General features: G+C 36.1%; 1 protein-coding gene across 2 annotated transcripts in view; it reads right to left on the bottom strand.

Annotated features, from left to right (window-relative positions):
• The window catches only part of SMC1B (structural maintenance of chromosomes 1B), a 71,829-nt gene that overhangs the window by 30,585 nt on the left and 22,966 nt on the right, over positions 1-18,278 (bottom strand). The window contains exons 5-11 of one of the 2 annotated variants that reach the window (XM_026017397.2): positions 17,637-17,875; positions 16,731-16,989; positions 15,683-15,823; positions 11,562-11,644; positions 10,775-10,982; positions 8,089-8,274; positions 6,557-6,736 (exon numbers count right to left, since the gene is read on the bottom strand). In XM_026017397.2, coding sequence (XP_025873182.2) covers positions 6,557-6,736; positions 8,089-8,274; positions 10,775-10,982; positions 11,562-11,644; positions 15,683-15,823; positions 16,731-16,989; positions 17,637-17,875 — 1,296 coding nt within the window. The remainder of the gene's footprint in view (positions 1-6,556; positions 6,737-8,088; positions 8,275-10,774; positions 10,983-11,561; positions 11,645-15,682; positions 15,824-16,730; positions 16,990-17,636; positions 17,876-18,278) is intronic. The other variant, XM_072742998.1, reaches the window with a different exon arrangement.

Below are 18,278 nucleotides of genomic sequence, written 5' to 3'. Positions count from 1 at the left end.
TAAATACAACATTCTGTTTTGCTAAGGCCCAAAGCAATTCTAAACAAACCAGCAGCAGTTAAAAAGGTTAAAAATAAATAGTATATTAGTTCCAAACATATTCAATCAATATTGAGAAGCAAACACCAAGGGTATTGTACTTAGTATCAAAAAGTTTGCATTATATAATCCTGTATTTTGAAGATTTGTTATCACATGTCAATGGCATATTATGAAAACAGCCTTAGCAACTTTAGGACAGCAAACATAGCACCTTCTCCAAGATGCATACGAAACTGTGATCAAGAAAAAAATTTAAATGGAGTCAAAGGTATAAAATAGCTTCAAGTTTATAGTCCTGTGATTACATATATGCTTTATAGGATACATGATTCTTAATGTTTTGTAAATGTTTTGTAATTATTTTGTGAAAGCAGGAGAGGACCACGTTTGGATGACTAAAACCATGCAACATGAGTTTAGGAAGAAAAAGAAAAGCCAACAAATAGGAGTTTCATTCATTCCTTCATTCAGACAAACCCTCCCCACGTGCTACTGTGTTTGAGGCTTTCTATACTGGGGACTAGAGAGACCAATGGGAGTGACAAAAGGTACTGCCCTCAGTCAATCATGCTAGTGGGAAAAGAAACATATCATTGTAACATAAAGTGATGAAAAGCCAGAGTCATATTCAGAGCAATCTGGAAGCATAAAATTGGGGGGGTCCCCACCCAGCCACTCCATAAAAGGCTTCCTGAAGAGGGGAAGGTTTTCACTGTATCATATCAGAAGAACTAGTTAGAAGCAAGGTAGCTATATTTAGCAGAAAATTCAGTTTATTTCTCTCTCACAATTACAAAGGTACACATTAAAGGGTTTGTATGTGGGTCCATAATTAACAAACCCAGACTCCTGATATAATATTGCTCTATCATCCTTAGTATTTGGATTACTCTTCAAGGGAGACAGCCTTTTTATTTTTTGGAAGGCCTTAGGGGCCCTCTTCCCTCCCAGTTGTTAGTTTGGCAGTGAGTTTGGTCACTGGGTCTGAAATGGCTCTTTGGACAAACACTAGATCTTTACTGGGCAGCAACAGCAGAGGCAATGGAAACTGAGCTCCTGATGGGAAGCTCTCTCTGGTTGGGAAGGCAGTTTCCCTGACCAGGAAGCCTACTGTTACACACTTCACTGATTCTTCCAACATCTCCACAAAAAATAAAGTGTTATGGAGACAGCATCCCTCTCCTGGAATACTTTTAGCTCACGCTATTTTTGACTGGCCAAACCACACCCCTATTGAATGAAAGGTAAAGATCCACACAGGCTTTTAAGTTCTCCATAAAGCTTACTTTACTATGTGACTATGTGTCACTAGTGATGCATGTGTATTCTCTTATATGACAGTTTTCAAAGTCATTTTGTAGTCCAGGAGAATCCTAGAGCTCTAGCTATTGTGTCTATGTTTTAAGATAGAAGGTAAAAGGGTTCTATTAGGAAACCTTCCTGGCATATCTACTGATGACTGCCATTTACTTGCAGGGGCCCCTCCTAGTTAACACAGTAATATCAGGTTTCTGTTAGCAAGGACAAAGGGGACACGGATACAGAGGCAACTGTAGTCTCCTAAACAGACAGGTAAGAGATAACCAGGAAAAGGGTAGTGGCAGGCCACTGGCTGTGAGGCACAGACACATAAACAGATTGTGTGTATGCATGTGTCACAGAGGTGGGATGGAGAAAGAGGGAACAAAGAGTTTGGAATTCCTAGCAAGTAAAGTGAGAGTTAAGGAATCAGTTGGAGGTGAGGCTAGCAGGCAGGGCAGACTGTGGAGCCCTTTGTGTGGCATCCTAGGAAGAATGGGGATGGAGTACAATTGAGGACTGATGGGTTTATGGAGAGCACGGAGGCGGACTAACACTGAACAGTGTGACAGAACTGAGAGGTGGTCAGACAGGTGCTTTTAACAGACAGACCACTCTGGCAACTATTTGGAAAATGGATTGGTTCAAGTGAGCCAGAAGTGATGGTAAGAAATCAGCCAATAATAGCTAGGATGAAGAAATGGAAAAAGATCTGAGAGATGTTTAGGACATATAATCAGGCAATTATAATCCTCTGGGGATTACAGAAATTACATGGAAATCCCTGAGGAAAAACCAGAACTTCATTTGGCTAGAAGAGTTGTACCAAAAATTAAATACAGGAGATCAAGATTTAGAAAGAACATAAATTTAGACATACTGATTTTACAGTGCTTGTGGGCTTATATTTTACTTACTTACAACATATATCTTATTTTCTGAAAGAAACTAGATTTTATAAATTATAATAAACATAAATATGCAGTAAGATAACTACAAATAGTAGAGATAAGAAATTATACTAGGTGAAAAAAGAACCAAGTATAAAAATCCAGACTATTATAATGAGAAATCACTAAATTCATTTAAGCTGGGATCCCTGAGTGGCTTAGCAGTTTAGCACCTGCCTTCGGCCCAGGGTGTGATCCTGGAATTCCAGGATCGAGTCCCACATCGGGCTCCCTGCGTGGAGCCTGCTTCTCCCTATGCCTGTGTCTCTGCCTCTCTCTTTCTCTCTGTGTCTCTCAAGAATAAATAAATAAAATCTTAAAAAAAAAAGAATTCAATTAAGCTGGTAGATTAAGAAAGATTATTCAATATATGATATTAGGACAGGCAATTAACTATTTAGGAGGAAAGCTAACAGCTACACCTACTAATGCAAATCAAAATAAATCCCAGATTAAAATTAAAATACAGAAGTGGTACCACCAAGAAAAGTGAAGAAAGGTTAAGTAAATCCATACTTGGTTTCATAGTAAAGACCCAACTATGTAAAAACAAAACTTAGAAAAGGTAAGGGATAAAGCTGATTTCTAACTATATGGCATAGACACTGTGGTACACACTAGACACTTCCAGAGTCTGGCTGCCAGATTTACCAAACAGAAATATGGCATTCCCAGTTAAATGTGAATTTCAGGTAAACAATGAAGAGTTTTTGAATATATATACATGTGTCCGAATATCTTCTCTTTCAACTCTATTCTAGGAGACAAGTTAGGGATGGTTTTCATTTCCCTTTTTGAGCTCTATTTTCCAAAATTTCTAAACTGCACACTTATTAACTTCTATTTCTGATATATAAAAATCAAATATAATGCTGAAGAAGAACCTCAGTGGGCCTGGCTTGGAGAGAAATGTATCAAGAAGTCAGCTACGAACAATCTGCCACACTGTGCATAGGATTGCCATGACAGCACCCTCTTCCCAGCCACTGTATTCAGGTAAAAATCAACTTCTCCTCTCTGAGCAGGGGGTACAAACAATGATTTTCTGAGGTTATTTTTACTTTATTGCTTGCCTGCCTGTTGCTGTTGTTACTGCAACCATTTACTATTGCATATACTGTGCCCGATGTAGTGTATATATGCTATTTGATTCTATGTTCACAAGCCTATGATGTAAATATTATTTCCATTTTATAGATAGGGGCTAAAAGATATTAGACAACTTGCCTAAGGCCATATGCAGGGACTCACGTCCGAGTTGGTCAAATATCAATGGCCATGTTCTTAACCACCATGTTATATATATCTCCTTCAATGCCAAAAACATAGTAACAATTTGTAGAATTATGGATCTTAGGGGTTTTAATAGTTCCTGTGTTTATTAAAACAACTCATTTCTTCTAAAGGTAAATATAATCTTGGATAACCTATTTTCATTTGACTTGCAGTCAAATTCTTATTCCAGAAGGACTATAATTTTTACTTCCAGCCTGCAATTTCCTTAACTTACAGCTTACATTAGTTGGCCAGGGCAGTAATCCTATCCCCACATTGAGGGTTACATTCCTGAAAAATAACCTGGCTGATGCAACTGGGATTTCATTTAAAATAAGGAGTAGAGGAATTTTTAAAATTACATTAAATAAAAGTTTGAGAAAGTATGGATGGTATGGGGTAGAAAAAAATTCTTTGCCACTAAAAATGTTTTCTGCAGGATTATCAATCATTCCACTGAATCAACTTCAACTGTCTCAAGAAATAGTGTTTCAGTGTTACAAACTGCTAACTATAATTCTCCTATAATTTTTGTATTATGTAGATTATACATAATTTTGAAGTTGCCTTTCATTGGTCTAAAAAATAATATACTTTAACATTTTGTTTCTGAATGGATGAGACAGTCACATATTTCAAAGTCCAAAAAATACAAGACTGTAGAGTGAAAAACTCCCCTGGCTGTTGCCACCCATATGCCTTCCCAAGAGGTAATCAAAGGTGTGAATTTCTTATAGATACTTCCAGAAATGTTTTTGCATAAACACTTGCAAAATGTTTGATACAGATATCATCTCTTATTTCCCCATTGTTTTTACACAGATGGTAGCATACTTACACTTAGTCTGCATATTACTTTCTAAAAAATTGAATAGATCTTGGAGACTGCCTCATTCTTGTATATAAAGAAATTTATTCTTATTTAGGATTTCATAGTATTGCATTCTATGAAAGCACTATAATGTTATTGAACTAGGCTTGTCTGGATTGTTTCCAATTTTTCCTGTTACACAAAATGGTTCAATAAATAAATTTTGTACATACATCATTTCATTTACATGTGAGTTTATCTGTATGTGAAGTTCCCAAAAACTATAACTGGAAGAACTGTCCTACATGGAGCTGGTACAAATTCATACTCTCACAGTAGTAAATGGTAGGGCTTCTTTCCTCATAAAGTGTTAGCAATCCTTTTTTTTTAAAGATTTTATTTATTTATTCACGAGAGACACACACAGAGAGGCAGAGACACAGGCAGAGGGAGAAGCAGGCTCTATGCAGGGAACCTGACATGGGACTCGATCCCAGGTCTCTAGGATCATGCCCTGGGCTGCAGGAGGCACTAAACCACTGAGCCACCCAGGCTGCCCAACAAACTTTTTAATGTTGATCAACCTGACAGGTGAAAATAGTATTTCACTCATTTTGGCAGAAAAACTTACTCTAGTGTTGGGAAGTCACAATGATGCCACAGACACTGCCCTTTCGTCTGAATTCTGTGAATCTCCACCTGGCCTACCCTGGGGTGGAACCTGGATGGTACTGTCGCCCTTGTCTAACCTTCTTCCCTACATCCCTGGCAATGGTCGTTTTCTGTGAAAACAGCAGTGAACAGGTTCGGTTTTGCACTGGCCCTGAGGAAATGGATCAGGAGTTGTGTGGGCAAGAGGGAAGGATGAGAGCCGTTGGAGAACTGAGAATGAATTTTTTTTCTTTTTAACATTTTTTTATATTAGTAATAAATGTAGTGGAAACAAAAAAAAGCATTTCAGTGTAATTTTAATGGTCATTTCCTATATTTTAAGTGATTTTAATATGAGCTTTCATATTTAAGAACAATTATATTTCCTTTTATGAAAATAAGTTTATTCATATCCTTTGTCCATTTTTCTACTTTGGACCTCGCTGATTTGCAGGAAAATTTGCTCTTTGCTGTGAGCTGTAAACATTCTCCATGTTTTTTGCTTTTGCTTACGGTGTTTTTGCCATGCAGAATTTTTTTAGGTTCATGTGAATGTAACTCATCTTTTATAACTTTTGTCATACTAAAATGGTCTCACCATTTCTGACATAAAGAATAAATTTCCCATGCTTTCTCTCAGCATACTTACAGTTTCATCTCCTACATTTGCTTTGAAGCCATCAAAAACGTATTCCGATATAAGGTATGAAGTTTAGATTCAACCATATTCTATTCCAGATGGTACTGTTTTTTCAGCTTACTATTCCCTGCATTTTATTCTCTTGTTTAATGTGTGTAATTTTTGGAAAAATTATCTTTTCATAAATTACTAGCTAGTTAACGACATTTTTCTGAATCTGCTTTTTGCTACATCATATTAAAAGGGCAAAGCATAAATAGATCTTTCTATTCACTTTTTTGAGTAACAATCATCCAGTCTATGGGAAAGGAAGCAAATAACTGTTTCTCTGGTTAAGGAGAAGGGATGGAATAATCACATGTATTCAAATAGACTCCATATTTTAAATTTTTGCTATATAAATTTTAAAAATATTTTAAAATTGAGTTACCATAAAAATCTTGATGACCAAACTATAGCTAGCAGAACTGCTGCTATATATAAGATAAGCTGCTGCAAACTATATGATAAACTTATCTAATATAGTTTATAAATACTGTATGTAGTTCATAATCTAGCCAAAATACCATTTTGTGATTTAACTTGCACTATTTGAATTTTAAAAATTCTAAAACATGATATCAAACCTATAGAAAGATAATCAAGTTCATGGAAAACCAAGAGCACAAATTCAAGACATTGGATGATTTCTGTGAAAATGTGACATCTATTCCAATGTTCTACACATCCTAAAACAGCGAAAATTCTAGAAGTGGAATAATAGTAAGAAGGTTAAAGTCCCTGAAATATACTTGATACAAATAAGACAAAGCAGATTAAAATTTTGAAATAATGAAAACAAGATACAGTCTAGAGGAGTTACCCCAAAGTATGATCTAAGCCTCTTACTTTCCGTCTCTCAGGTCCACCAAATGCAATATGTCTTGCTTCTTCCACAGTCTCACAGACAAGGCCATTTCCACACACAAACTGAATTACTTTCTTCAGCTGAGGAAACTGAGTCTTTATGACATCAATCACCATTTTACAGCCTTTAATTTCCCTTAATCTTTCATTGATTGGCTTGATCTAAAAGGTTAAAAAATATTTGATATATTAGACACTCTAAAATAAAAACCAAACAGTACATCCCCAAAAAGCATACATAATAGTAAAAAAAACCCTACAGAATGTACTTATATATAGTAAAATTTTGACCAGAATCTGATGAATTATATCCCAACAGTGGCTCATGTAATATTTAAAGAAAACACACTTCAGCAAAAACCAGAAGACATAATTTCCAGATTCAACTCTGCCACTGACCAGCTGGGACAAAGCCATGCATGAGAAGTGTTCCATACTCTCAAAATCAGAAAATCTAGTGGGAAAAAATACCTATTTACATATGTGTCAAAAGAATAGCGTGTCATGGAACTCAGAGAATCATGTTAGGCTTAAATGACCAGGAAAGCCTTCAGACCCTCTTTGACATGACTTTTAATTTTTAAGCTGGGTTTGTAAATAGATTTTTTTAAAAAGATGTTTGCAATGATTACTGAAGAACAGCAGGCATGACCTCATTTTTATGAGAAGAAACCAATGAGAAATAACGACAAGCAGGGCTGACAGTCAAATGCAGGGCAGTGCATGTCTGCTCTAACCACTGCTCACGTCGCCTGCAGTTCAGAGTCTTGAAAGCTGGACCAAGTGGAGCATTTTCTTTAGTAGGCAATAAAAAACCAGTAAAGGACATCACTTGTGATAATGGCAAAATTCCTGCTGCAGGAATTTACTCTGGATACTCTAAGGCCTCTCCATGCATATCTTAAGGTCCCAAATTTTGTCTGCTCCACCAAGGGGTGATTGCATAATTAACAGTCGAAACCCAGGGTTGGCATTTCATGGACAGGCCATATGTTTTAACTGTTCTATAGTTTGCTATAGAACAAAATAAATTGCTGGTAGGTTGGTGTACCACTAGAGTAATGTCCTCTAGGTCATCAAGGTAGAATTACAGCAAAATTAAATTAGGAAGAAATGATATTAAATCAAGAATTTTTATTCCTGAGGAACCTGGGTGGCTCAGTCAGTTAAGCATCTACCTCTGACTTAGGTCATGATCCTGGGGTCCTGGGATGGAGCCCTGTTCAACAGGGAACTTGCTTCTTCCTCTCCTCTGCCCCTCACCACTGCCAGAGCTCACTCTCTCTCACTCTGCTCTCTCAAATAAATTAAAAGAAAAAAAGACTAAAAAAAAAAAAAAAGGAATTCTTATTCTTTGCCTACTAATACGTTAACACCTGCTGATTGAGTGACTAACAGGCATCCAAGCTATGACTTTTTTTCAATTACTACCATAGTTTTAGGTAATAAAGACATACTTTAAAAGACAAGATTTTATCACTATTAAGCACTAATAAGCATTACAGATTTCTTACATCAAGGTAATCTAGAGCAAGGAATGTCTCTGGTTCAGCTCTTTCTTCCTTCAGAAATCGAATACAATCTTTTGCTACCTTTTCAGAGGTTACAACAATGGCAACCATGTACCGGCCAAAGAGTTTAGTAACAGCCAGCTGGTATTTTTTATGAATAGGATGACAGAGGTCAAGTAGTCTTCCAAACTTAGCAGGTTTCAAAAGAGGAGAAAAACAAACACGTTACTAAGGAACATATAATTCACTGTTTCTTAATATAACAAAGAATAGACCAAAAATGAATTTTATAAAATTATGAACATATTTGAACAGAATCTCATTCAAATGGACATAGGTTTCATCATGAAGTATCAATTTGGGTGTCACACTTCACCTAAGAGAAGAGTAGTGAGGAGGGACTGCCTTACCAAGGTATTAAAATATAAGGCTATGGTAATTAAATAGCATTCATTCACTATCTTAGTTATTAAATAAGAATCAGTGAAGTACCTACTACATGCAGGTACTCAGCTAGACATTGTGTGAACATTATAGATAAAAAACAGACACTCTGACTTCACAAAGCTTTTAGTCTAGTAGGGAAGAAAGATACAAATAATCAATAATTACAAGCATGTACAAAATAGAGCAATAATACACACTATGATAAAGCAGAGAGTGCTCTGAGAGTGTGTAACAGGGACCAGGCTGACCTGAGAAGTTAGGGGAATCTTCCTATGAAGAAGTGTTACCTGAAGTCTCAAGAAGTAGATGCAACATCAACACCTTTGCTACAAAATGTCAGAACGTCAACCGTCCTGTATCAATGTTCCCTAGAATACTTGAAGATTCAATTTTACATCTTTCTACCTTTTTTGCATGATAATTTCTACTTCAGGGAATACCAATTTTTTATGATAGCCCATCATTGTAATTAACATTTATTATTCTGCTCTTTGTTTTTTCCTTCTCCATTCACCTGTAATTAACTCAAATCTTACTTCTAGGTCAGTAATTTGATTTTCACCTATGTAACCCATTCCTTGCTACTTGCAATTTCTTATTAGTTCAGTAATATTGCTTGTTCTTGATTTGTTTTCACAGTTCTGTTTTACTTTTTATCTTGTATTAGTTCATATGTGAATCTGGTTTTAGGAATTCAAGCTCTTATTAAATTGCCCATAGCACAAATTACTTAGGGGGGGATTTTGTTCTGTAACCTTCTTCCAGACTAGGCTCTTTGACTTCTAAATGCTTCTAATTAATTAATTAATTAATTAATTAACTTATTAAATGCTTTTTAAAATCACCCTTTCTTTTTATAGTCATATGGACCTATAGCTGCCATATTGAATCCTTTCCCCTTGTTATGTTTAAGGTGGGCAACTCTATTCCAACTTTGAAGTTGCTGAGGTGGATAACTGTTTTGATTGCCTCACCTAGAACTGAGACAGTTATCTCCTCTGAGCAACAGGTGACAGACTAAGTATTTTCTGTTCTAGCTTCTCAGTATTTTCTGATCTATTTCCTATTATCTAAGGGCATGGAGGACAGCAAGTGAGACCTGAGTTGAGGCTGTGTGTTATCTTTTGTCTGAACACCTGAGTTTTACCCTTTGAGTTTTTAATTAATATCCCTTACCAAGTTTCTTCTATGGGGGAGTGGGAGAGAAATCCCATTTTTGGGAGAGGGCTTTGAATTGGCCTTCCCTTCCATCTAAGAAGATCAGAGGTTCATGCTCCCTGATCCACCAGTTTTTTAACCAAAAGGTAGCAAATACATATGTGTTTATTTCTTGCTAGGTTAAGGGATACTAGGTGAGAACTCTCAGGAAGTAATCGATTTGTTAGTTTTCCTTCTGCAGAGTTAAGAACAAGGAATGTTATCGTTTAATCTTTTTTTTTTTAAATTACGGACTGTCACCATTTTCTGAAGTTCTGGCATTAGATATAATAGCCTCTTTTATTTTTTGGTTGTTAAATTCATTTTTAAATGAGTTTTGCTATTTTCTTTGGTACTGGGGGAAGGATTCTGTGACCGAGCCTTCCTCTTTCATCACGATCTAGAAGAGCGGTTTCAGAACAGTTCAAGTGGTTAACAGTATCAAAAGCTGGAGGTAGGCCCTCATAAAGTAAGGACTACACAGTGTACACTGGAGCTAGTGACAAGAAAGTCAGATGCCATAACCCTAATGCCAGAGGAAATAATTCTGTGAAGTTGATACCCTAATAGGTTAGATATTGCTATATTTGAGCTAATGAAATACATTAGCAAAGTGGATACACAGACTTACAGAATAAAAGTTCATTGTTTCAAAAGCATGCCAATGATGTCTACTGAAAATATATTTTTTTAAAATTCAAACTACGAAGAACATGTGGTTTGAGGCTATTCACCCGGGGTGGGGTGGCCAGACTATTTGATGGCACTCATGTCCTTTGGTGATACTGGTCCTAATTTGGACTTTCTGGGTAATATGTTCATGTCAACGATTCTCTCCCATAATTACTTATCTATAGACACTATTGTATTGGAATTAAAAAAATTTTTGTTGTAATTATTTACTATTATGTTTTAAATATAAATTATCAAACACAAAAATAAAAGATTTCTGAAATAATTCTACTTCCTAATGACGGTAACATTTTTAATCCCAAATAAGAAAGATTAGCCTTTTTGTTTAAGTTAACTATTCATTTCTTATTACCACAGAATCTGGGTAAAGCCTTTTAAGGTGCTCCAGAACCTCTGCTCTCTTTTGCTGACGAGTTCCCTCATGGCTATCAATTCCGGCATTTTGCAATTCGCTTCTAATAAGATTCAATTCTTCATTAACTTCAGACATTCTTGATTTTGTGTTTTCAATTTCACCCACTAGGGTTTCCTCTTGCTGTTTTTTCTCTTTCAAGCAATCCCTACATAATAACAACAATAAATTACATAGCAAAAAGAAAAAACCAAATTTAATTACAAGATATAATACTCTGTGGTCTGGCATCGCAGGGGAATGGAATAGTGCTTATCAATTTTAAATGATGAAAAATACAATAAAATGAGCCTAGCACTAGACATGGACAAAGAGATTTTGATCATTCTTTGTTGATTCAGAAGATACATACTTCTGAATACTGAGAAGGTAAGGATAGACTGTTATAACCAGAGTAGTCATTGTGGCTTAGTAATAAGTAAACACCAATGAAAAATAGAAGTCCCAGTGGCAGGATACTTAGGTCACATTAGCTTTCGTGACCTAACTTTTATTATAAAATATCAATACCAAAATTTCATCATTTAAAAGTTTATATTTTCAAAACTTAAATACTGTATTTACTTATGTGATTATAATTTTTAATTATCTATGATGAAATGGAAAAAACCGGAGGACTGAGAACATTAGGATACAATCACTGGAAGCCTTCATTTCATGAATATCCCACAAATATACCAGGATCCCTGAGATATAAGAAAGCCACAAGAACTCCTCCTATACCCACATGCATGTTTTTGTATACTCCTCCAACTTCTCTATTCGTTTTTTATGATCTTCTATCTGTTCTTTTATTTGTTTTAGATTTTCCTAAAATAGGAAAAAAAGAAACTTAAAATCAGTACTAGCAACTCCAAACAAATACAATTGACTATTTTTTCACTATATCCCTAGAAATTACTATAGAATTGTAAGGTGTGCTAAATTTGAACTATGTCAAATATAACTTTATGAAAACACTCTAAGAACAAGGTTTAACTCTGAAAAGGCATAAGGGATAGAGCTTTATGCTTACAAGCTTAAGGTTCAAATTCTGGCTTAGCCATTTACTAGGTCTCTGTGGTAACTTCCAGCTCTAAGAGCTGGTTTTCAAAGGTCTCACATATTTCATGTGTCCCTCAAACCAATTCATTCAATATTTACTCCCTAGCTACCATGTACTAGGAAATAGAGATATGATAATGAACAGAAGGGGTGCGTAAGTGGCTCAGTCAGTTGAGCATCTGACCCATGATTTCAGCTCAGGTCATGATCTTGTGGGTCCTGGGATTGAGCCCCTTTTGGAGTCAGCAGGAATTTGGTTGTGACTCTCTCTCTCCCTCTTCCTCTGCCCCTGCCCCCACTCATGTGCATGCTCTCTCTCAAATAAATGAACAAATCTTAAAAAAAAAAAAAAAAAAAAAGAACAGCACAGAGTCTCTGTTCTCAAGGGCAGAGGGCTGGTGGGAGGAGGCAGACAAATGCACAGCAATTCCAGGACAGTGACTTGGTGTTACAATTACATAGAAAGCTGGAAGGCAACAATGGGTTTTGGAACTAAGCCTTTACAGAAGCCTTGCTCCATTCATTTTATCACTAACTAAGTACAAGTGTTGTGCTAACCTTCAACTGGTTTCACCTCTAACCTTTCCCCTATTCACCCTGTGCACCACAGCAAGATTAACCTTCCTTATTCCATTACTAAGTGATCTAAAACCAGGAGTGTACCAAAGTAAAAAAATATAATATTTTTTTAGTGTATAACACCGGGAAAGAGAATAAATGCCAATTTTCATGTGAAAAAGGACAAATACATTCTATAGAGATAACTATGTCATTTTATTCATTTGTAATACAAATTCACTGAATGAACACTTACTGTACCAGAGTTATAACAATAACCAACACATGGTTCCTTTTCTCTAGGACTCACACATTTCAAAATGAAAGTACCCATACTGAAATTCTATTATCTCACTTATCTTTCATTCAAAGAAGTCCTTCTACAAAATGTCATCTCTGCTACTCATGATTATCAAATAGTTCACCTTTCTACTTATTAGTATTTTCATCTGCAAACTCACAACATGCAAACTCACTGAGAGGCAGTACAGTGTAGGGTTGAAAAAGTTTACTCTGGAGACAGTGTTTAGAACCAAATCCCAGCTCCTCCACTTACTAGTTCAGTCAAGTTAACCATCTTGTGCCTTGATTCCTTCATCTGCAAAATTCATCAGTTCAACAAATATTTATTATGTGCTCTAGATAAGGAACTATTCCAGGCACTTGGGATGTATCAGTCAACAAAACAGACATCCCTGCTTTTGTGAAGTTCACATTCTAGAGGAGGAAGGTAGACAAATATAATATGCAAATTAAATCATGTACTAGGGGATCCTTGGGTGGCTCAGCAGTTTGGCACCTGCCTTTGGCCCAGGGCATGATCCTGGAGTCCCAGGATCGAGTCCCACATCAGGCTCCCTGGCATGGAGCCTGCTTCTCCCTCTTCCTGTGTCTTTGCCTCTCTCTCTGTGTGTGTGTGTCTCTAATGAATAAATAAGTAAAATACTTAAAAATAAATAAATAAATAATGTACTAGGACAAATGTTATGGGAGAAACAGAGCAGGGTGAGGGGAACAGAAGTGCAGTGGGGACTGTAATTTTAAACAGGGCCATCAGGGTAGGCCTCACTGAGAGGGGGGCATTGAGCAAAGACTTGCAGGAAGTGAGGGAGTCAAAAATGAAGAAATGTAGGGAAAGTAAGTTCCAAGTAGAGGAATAACCAGTGCAAAGGCCCAAAGGCAGAAATATGTCTGCTGTGTTCCAGAGGCCAGTAAAGGGAATAAGAGGGAAGACAGCAAAACATATTTGAAAGGTAAATTGCCATGGGAGAGGTGAACAAATCAGGCAGGTCTTCGAAGGGCATAGACTTAAACTTTATGTGGGATGGTGAGCCACGGGAGGACTTACAAAAGAGCAAGTTTCATGATCTGACTTAGATATTAAAACCATTTCTCTGGTGCTGTGCTAAGACTGTTGTGGAGAAGAAGAGTGGAAATGGGAAACTAACAGACTACTCCTGGTGGCCTAAATAGACAAACAAACAAAAAGATGGTGACTTGGGCCAGCAGAAGTGGACAGAAGTGATATGATTTTTAGTATACTTTGAAGGTGGAGCCAGCCGAATTTCTTCAGAGTCAAAAATGGTTTCTAAGTTTTCTGGTCTAAGCAACCAGTAAGATTGAATTGTCATCACATAAAATGAGAAAGATCAATATGCGGGAGGCATTTGAGTGTGAAGATCAGAAGTTCAGCTTGGGATTTAAGTTTGAAATGTCTATTTAACATCCAGAATGGAGATGCTGACAAAGCAGCTGGATATAGGAGGTTGTGAGCAAGAAATACAAATTTGGGAGTCATCAGCAGATGATATATAAAGCTATGAGAATATAGATCACCAAGGCAGAGAATGCAGAAAACAGGAAAAACCAGGATGAGAACATAACAGTACTAATATCTACTTTACAGAGTTGTTTGAGGATTAAGTAAATTGGGTTCAAGGCAGGGCTGTAAACATGGAATATACATGGTCTGCACAAAAAAGCACTACATTATAATATTACTGCTGTTACCTCTGGAGAATGTCAAACCCGTTTCCAGAGACATATTTCATTTTGAAATGTCAATCCTCAGCTTCTTCATCTGTACCCTACAGCAAATACCTATTCTTCAGAATAGTGAAACATGCAGGAGCTAATGAATGCAAAGTGCCTAGCAAAGTAATCAATAAACATTTTTCCTCTAAATTCCAATCCACTTATAAATCAAATGTATGTATAATTCAGAACCACTTCCCCTTTATGGTTCTTATCAGAAATGGTCCTGTTCTCAGCATGGCCCATTGACTCCATAGAGTATCACGAATTGTTATTACTGTTGAACTGCCACAGTAATAATTTTACAGGCCAATGCTCAGTCTTTGGAAAAGGAGGTCAAGAGGCACAGAGGGAAAGACCAACTACTTCATATATCATTGCACTTCCTTTCACCTTGTTCAACCTCCCCATGTCTATGAGGTAGACACATCTTCCTCATCATACACATGAAGAAATCAAAGCTCAGAGAAGTTAAATAGTTTAGTTATTTCTCAAGATTACACCAGTCAGTGACAGAGCAAGACTGGCAAAGACTGGCAGGAAGCCATGTCTGCCTTACTCAAGGGCAGAATACAATCATGCTGTCTTGCTGGTCACTTCCTGTGTAGAGAGGGCATGAAGCTCCTCCTGGACCTTGTCCTTAATGTTTCCACAGGACTTTGCACTCACCTCTGTTACGACAGTTGTTTGTTTTCTCTCTTTTTCTGTCCTCCTTCTCACCTTACTGGACTAAAATAGATGTAAGAACAAAACCTGTATGGTCTGCCCATACTTATCACTACAAAGATGTGTAGAAGGGATCCCTGGGTGGCGCAGCGGTTTGGCGCCTGCCTTTGGCCCAGGGCGCGATCCTGGAGACCCGGGATCGAATCCCACGTCGGGCTCCCAGTGCATGGAGCCTGCTTCTCCCTCTGCCTATGTCTCTGCCTCTCTCTCTCTCTCTCTCTCTGTGACTATCATAAATAAATAAAAAATTAAAAAAAAAGATGTGTTGAAAATATTAACACGAATGAAGGCACTGTCTACTTCCACCTTAGACCACAATGAAAGAGTACCTGGATGATTCTAAGCAACAAAACAGGGAGTTCAGCACTTTTTAAATTGATTGTTATGTTTAGTGTAAACCCATTTATATATCGAAAAGTTGATATGAAAAGAGAATATACTTTCATTGAAAATAATTCCCAGTCATGACTGCACAAACCAAGGTACCTGAACTTCTCCATGCCTCCGCCTTTCAAATGCCAGTCTCTCTTTGTCCGCCTTCTGTTCCCAGTGCAGCTTTTCCAGCTGTTGGGTCATTATAGCCACTTTCTTTCTTACTTGTTCCTTAAGTCCTTTGTAACGATCCAGCTGTAGAAGGAGCATCTAAATATTACTAACTCACAGAAGAAGCGTGAGAGGGAAATTTTAAGATACCATTTACTAGCAGATAATTAATCTTATCAAAAGTTTTACATAAATTAGAGGGATAGTTGGTCATCTTCTCTGGTAAGATAATCTGAACAGAAAATGAAACTCTTCTTATTCAAAACTGCTCAAATAAGTAAGGTATTCAAACCTAGCTTTATAACATTTCTGTAAGAAATTCTTAGAAGAGAAAGGGGATTAATAGTCCAAAAGCAAGAGGATTTCAGATAAAATTGCATATTTATATAGTTATAGTTATTTTAGTATATATATTGTGAAGTAAGATTATCATAAAATTAGTGAAAGATAAGCGACAAAAATTCAGTTGAGAGAATTGTGAAAACTCTGATTACAAATTTTTGGATATCTACTACCAATTTATAATTAAATTTTTTACATACCAAATTGGATATTAATTCACCACCACATTTATACTACTTCAAACAATCAACTTCCCTCCTGCCAATTAAGTGGTCATGTTTCTTCAAAGCCATGTATATCTTATTTTTAGTTTTTATAATATTTATAAGGAAAAATGATTACTAAAACATAGGAATATTATTAATTATCTAATTTTTATTACAAAATATTACCATGTAGTCTTGTTGAAGCATTTTATAGGACTTTAATTAATTCATAAGGTTATAATACCATTTAATCTTATAAAGTAAAAATAGCCTAGCCTAAAGATTAAATTTAGATTCTATATATAGGCTATTTTCAACCCCCATAATTTAGATGAGGATTGTTTGAAAATAATCTCTTAAAATATCAGAGGACATTCTTTAAATTGTTTCTAAGAAGATGAAATAATAGAAATGACAATGTTCTCATTCATTGACTTGTTCACCTGACTGGCTTCTAGTTCAATGTCTCGCCCCTTGTGTAAGATTTCTTCCTCAACCTGCTTCTCAAAACTTCTCCATGCACCATCTAAATCAACCAGCTCTGTCTCCAGGGCTTTTATGTCATCTTCCTGTTTAGAACACTGTTTCTCACTGTCCTTTATTGATTTCTTAGCCACGTCTAATTTCTTGAGGTGGTGAGAAGTATTTTCTTTGGCTTTAATGTATTGAGGCCTTTTCTGATTTAAAAGTGCTTCAAGAGATCTAAAAAGAAAATAAAGTTTGCTTTAAAGTAAATTAAATCTATACTATATAAAGGAAGGAAGTTCTTTTGATCAAATCATACATTTAAAAATAAATTCTAGGCAGCTTACTAAATGTAAGTTGGTGTTCTTTTTTTTTTTAATTTTTATTTATTTATGATAGTCACAGAGAGAGAGAGAGGCAGAGACATAGGCAGAGGGAGAAGCAGGCTCCATGCACCGGGAGCCCGATGTGGGACTCGATCCCGGGTCTCCAGGATCGCGCCCTGGGCCAAAGGCAGGCGCCAAACCGCTGCGCCACCCAGGGATCCCTAAGTTGGTGTTCTTGATCAGAAACAGGACACTGAGGAAAAATCAGAAAATATAAGTAAAGTATGGTCCTTACTTAATAGAAGTGTCTCAACACTAGTTCATGGATTCTGACAAATGTATCATATTATTAATGTGTAAAGTAGCAGAAATCAAGTGTGGGGAATACAGGAACTCTTACTATCTTTGTAATTTTTCTGTGTATCTAGAAGTATTCCAAAGTAAAAAGTTTTTTTTTTTTTAAAAAATCAACTTTCAAAGTGTCATTTATATTTTTACGTTTTCTATCAATGTACATAAAATCCATCTATTTATTAACATCTACTTGTAAAAACTTACTTTAATTCTTTTTCTGTTTGTTGTAGTTGTCTGGTTAGCATTCCATGTTCCTTCTTCTTGGCTTTCACTGTGTTTTCATGACGAGAAAGAGACTCCTTTGTGACACTCAAGTTCCTACTCACATGCTCTAACTCAGTGTTCAGGAAATGAATTTTCTTCTCATTATGATATAGCTGGAAAAGCTGTAATTGTATCTTATTCATTTTCAGTTCTTCAAGCAGACTCTGATAACGTTCTGCCTATAAAGCAGTATAATTCAACAAGAGTTAAAGGTGAGTATATTTAAGGTGACCTTTCATAAACTCAGCAACAGTACCAACAAATGATCTCTAAGGAATGAAATTGTTTCTTATTCATCTATCATTTATTATTCACAAGTTATTAAATTTATGAAATAAATTACTTATGTCATCAAGAAATAGTATTGTCAGAAGTAGCATTATTTGCAGAAAGTTTCTGGATACACTTATATAATAGACTGGTACACCAGTAAATGATTTTGTTTTCATATACTATGTGATAGGAAACCATAGGATATGGTTTCCTAATATGTAAATTGAAGGAAGTTATAGGACTTGTAATATCCTTAGCAACTTTATTTTTTTAAGATTTATTTATTTGAAAAAGAGTGCATGGACACCC

The sequence above is a fragment of the Vulpes vulpes genome, chromosome 16 (genome assembly GCF_048418805.1).
Source record: "Vulpes vulpes isolate BD-2025 chromosome 16, VulVul3, whole genome shotgun sequence".
Lineage (NCBI taxonomy): Eukaryota > Metazoa > Chordata > Mammalia > Carnivora > Canidae > Vulpes > Vulpes vulpes.
Note: the sequence above shows the minus strand (reverse complement) of the source record. Positions and strands in the feature narration are given on the sequence as shown.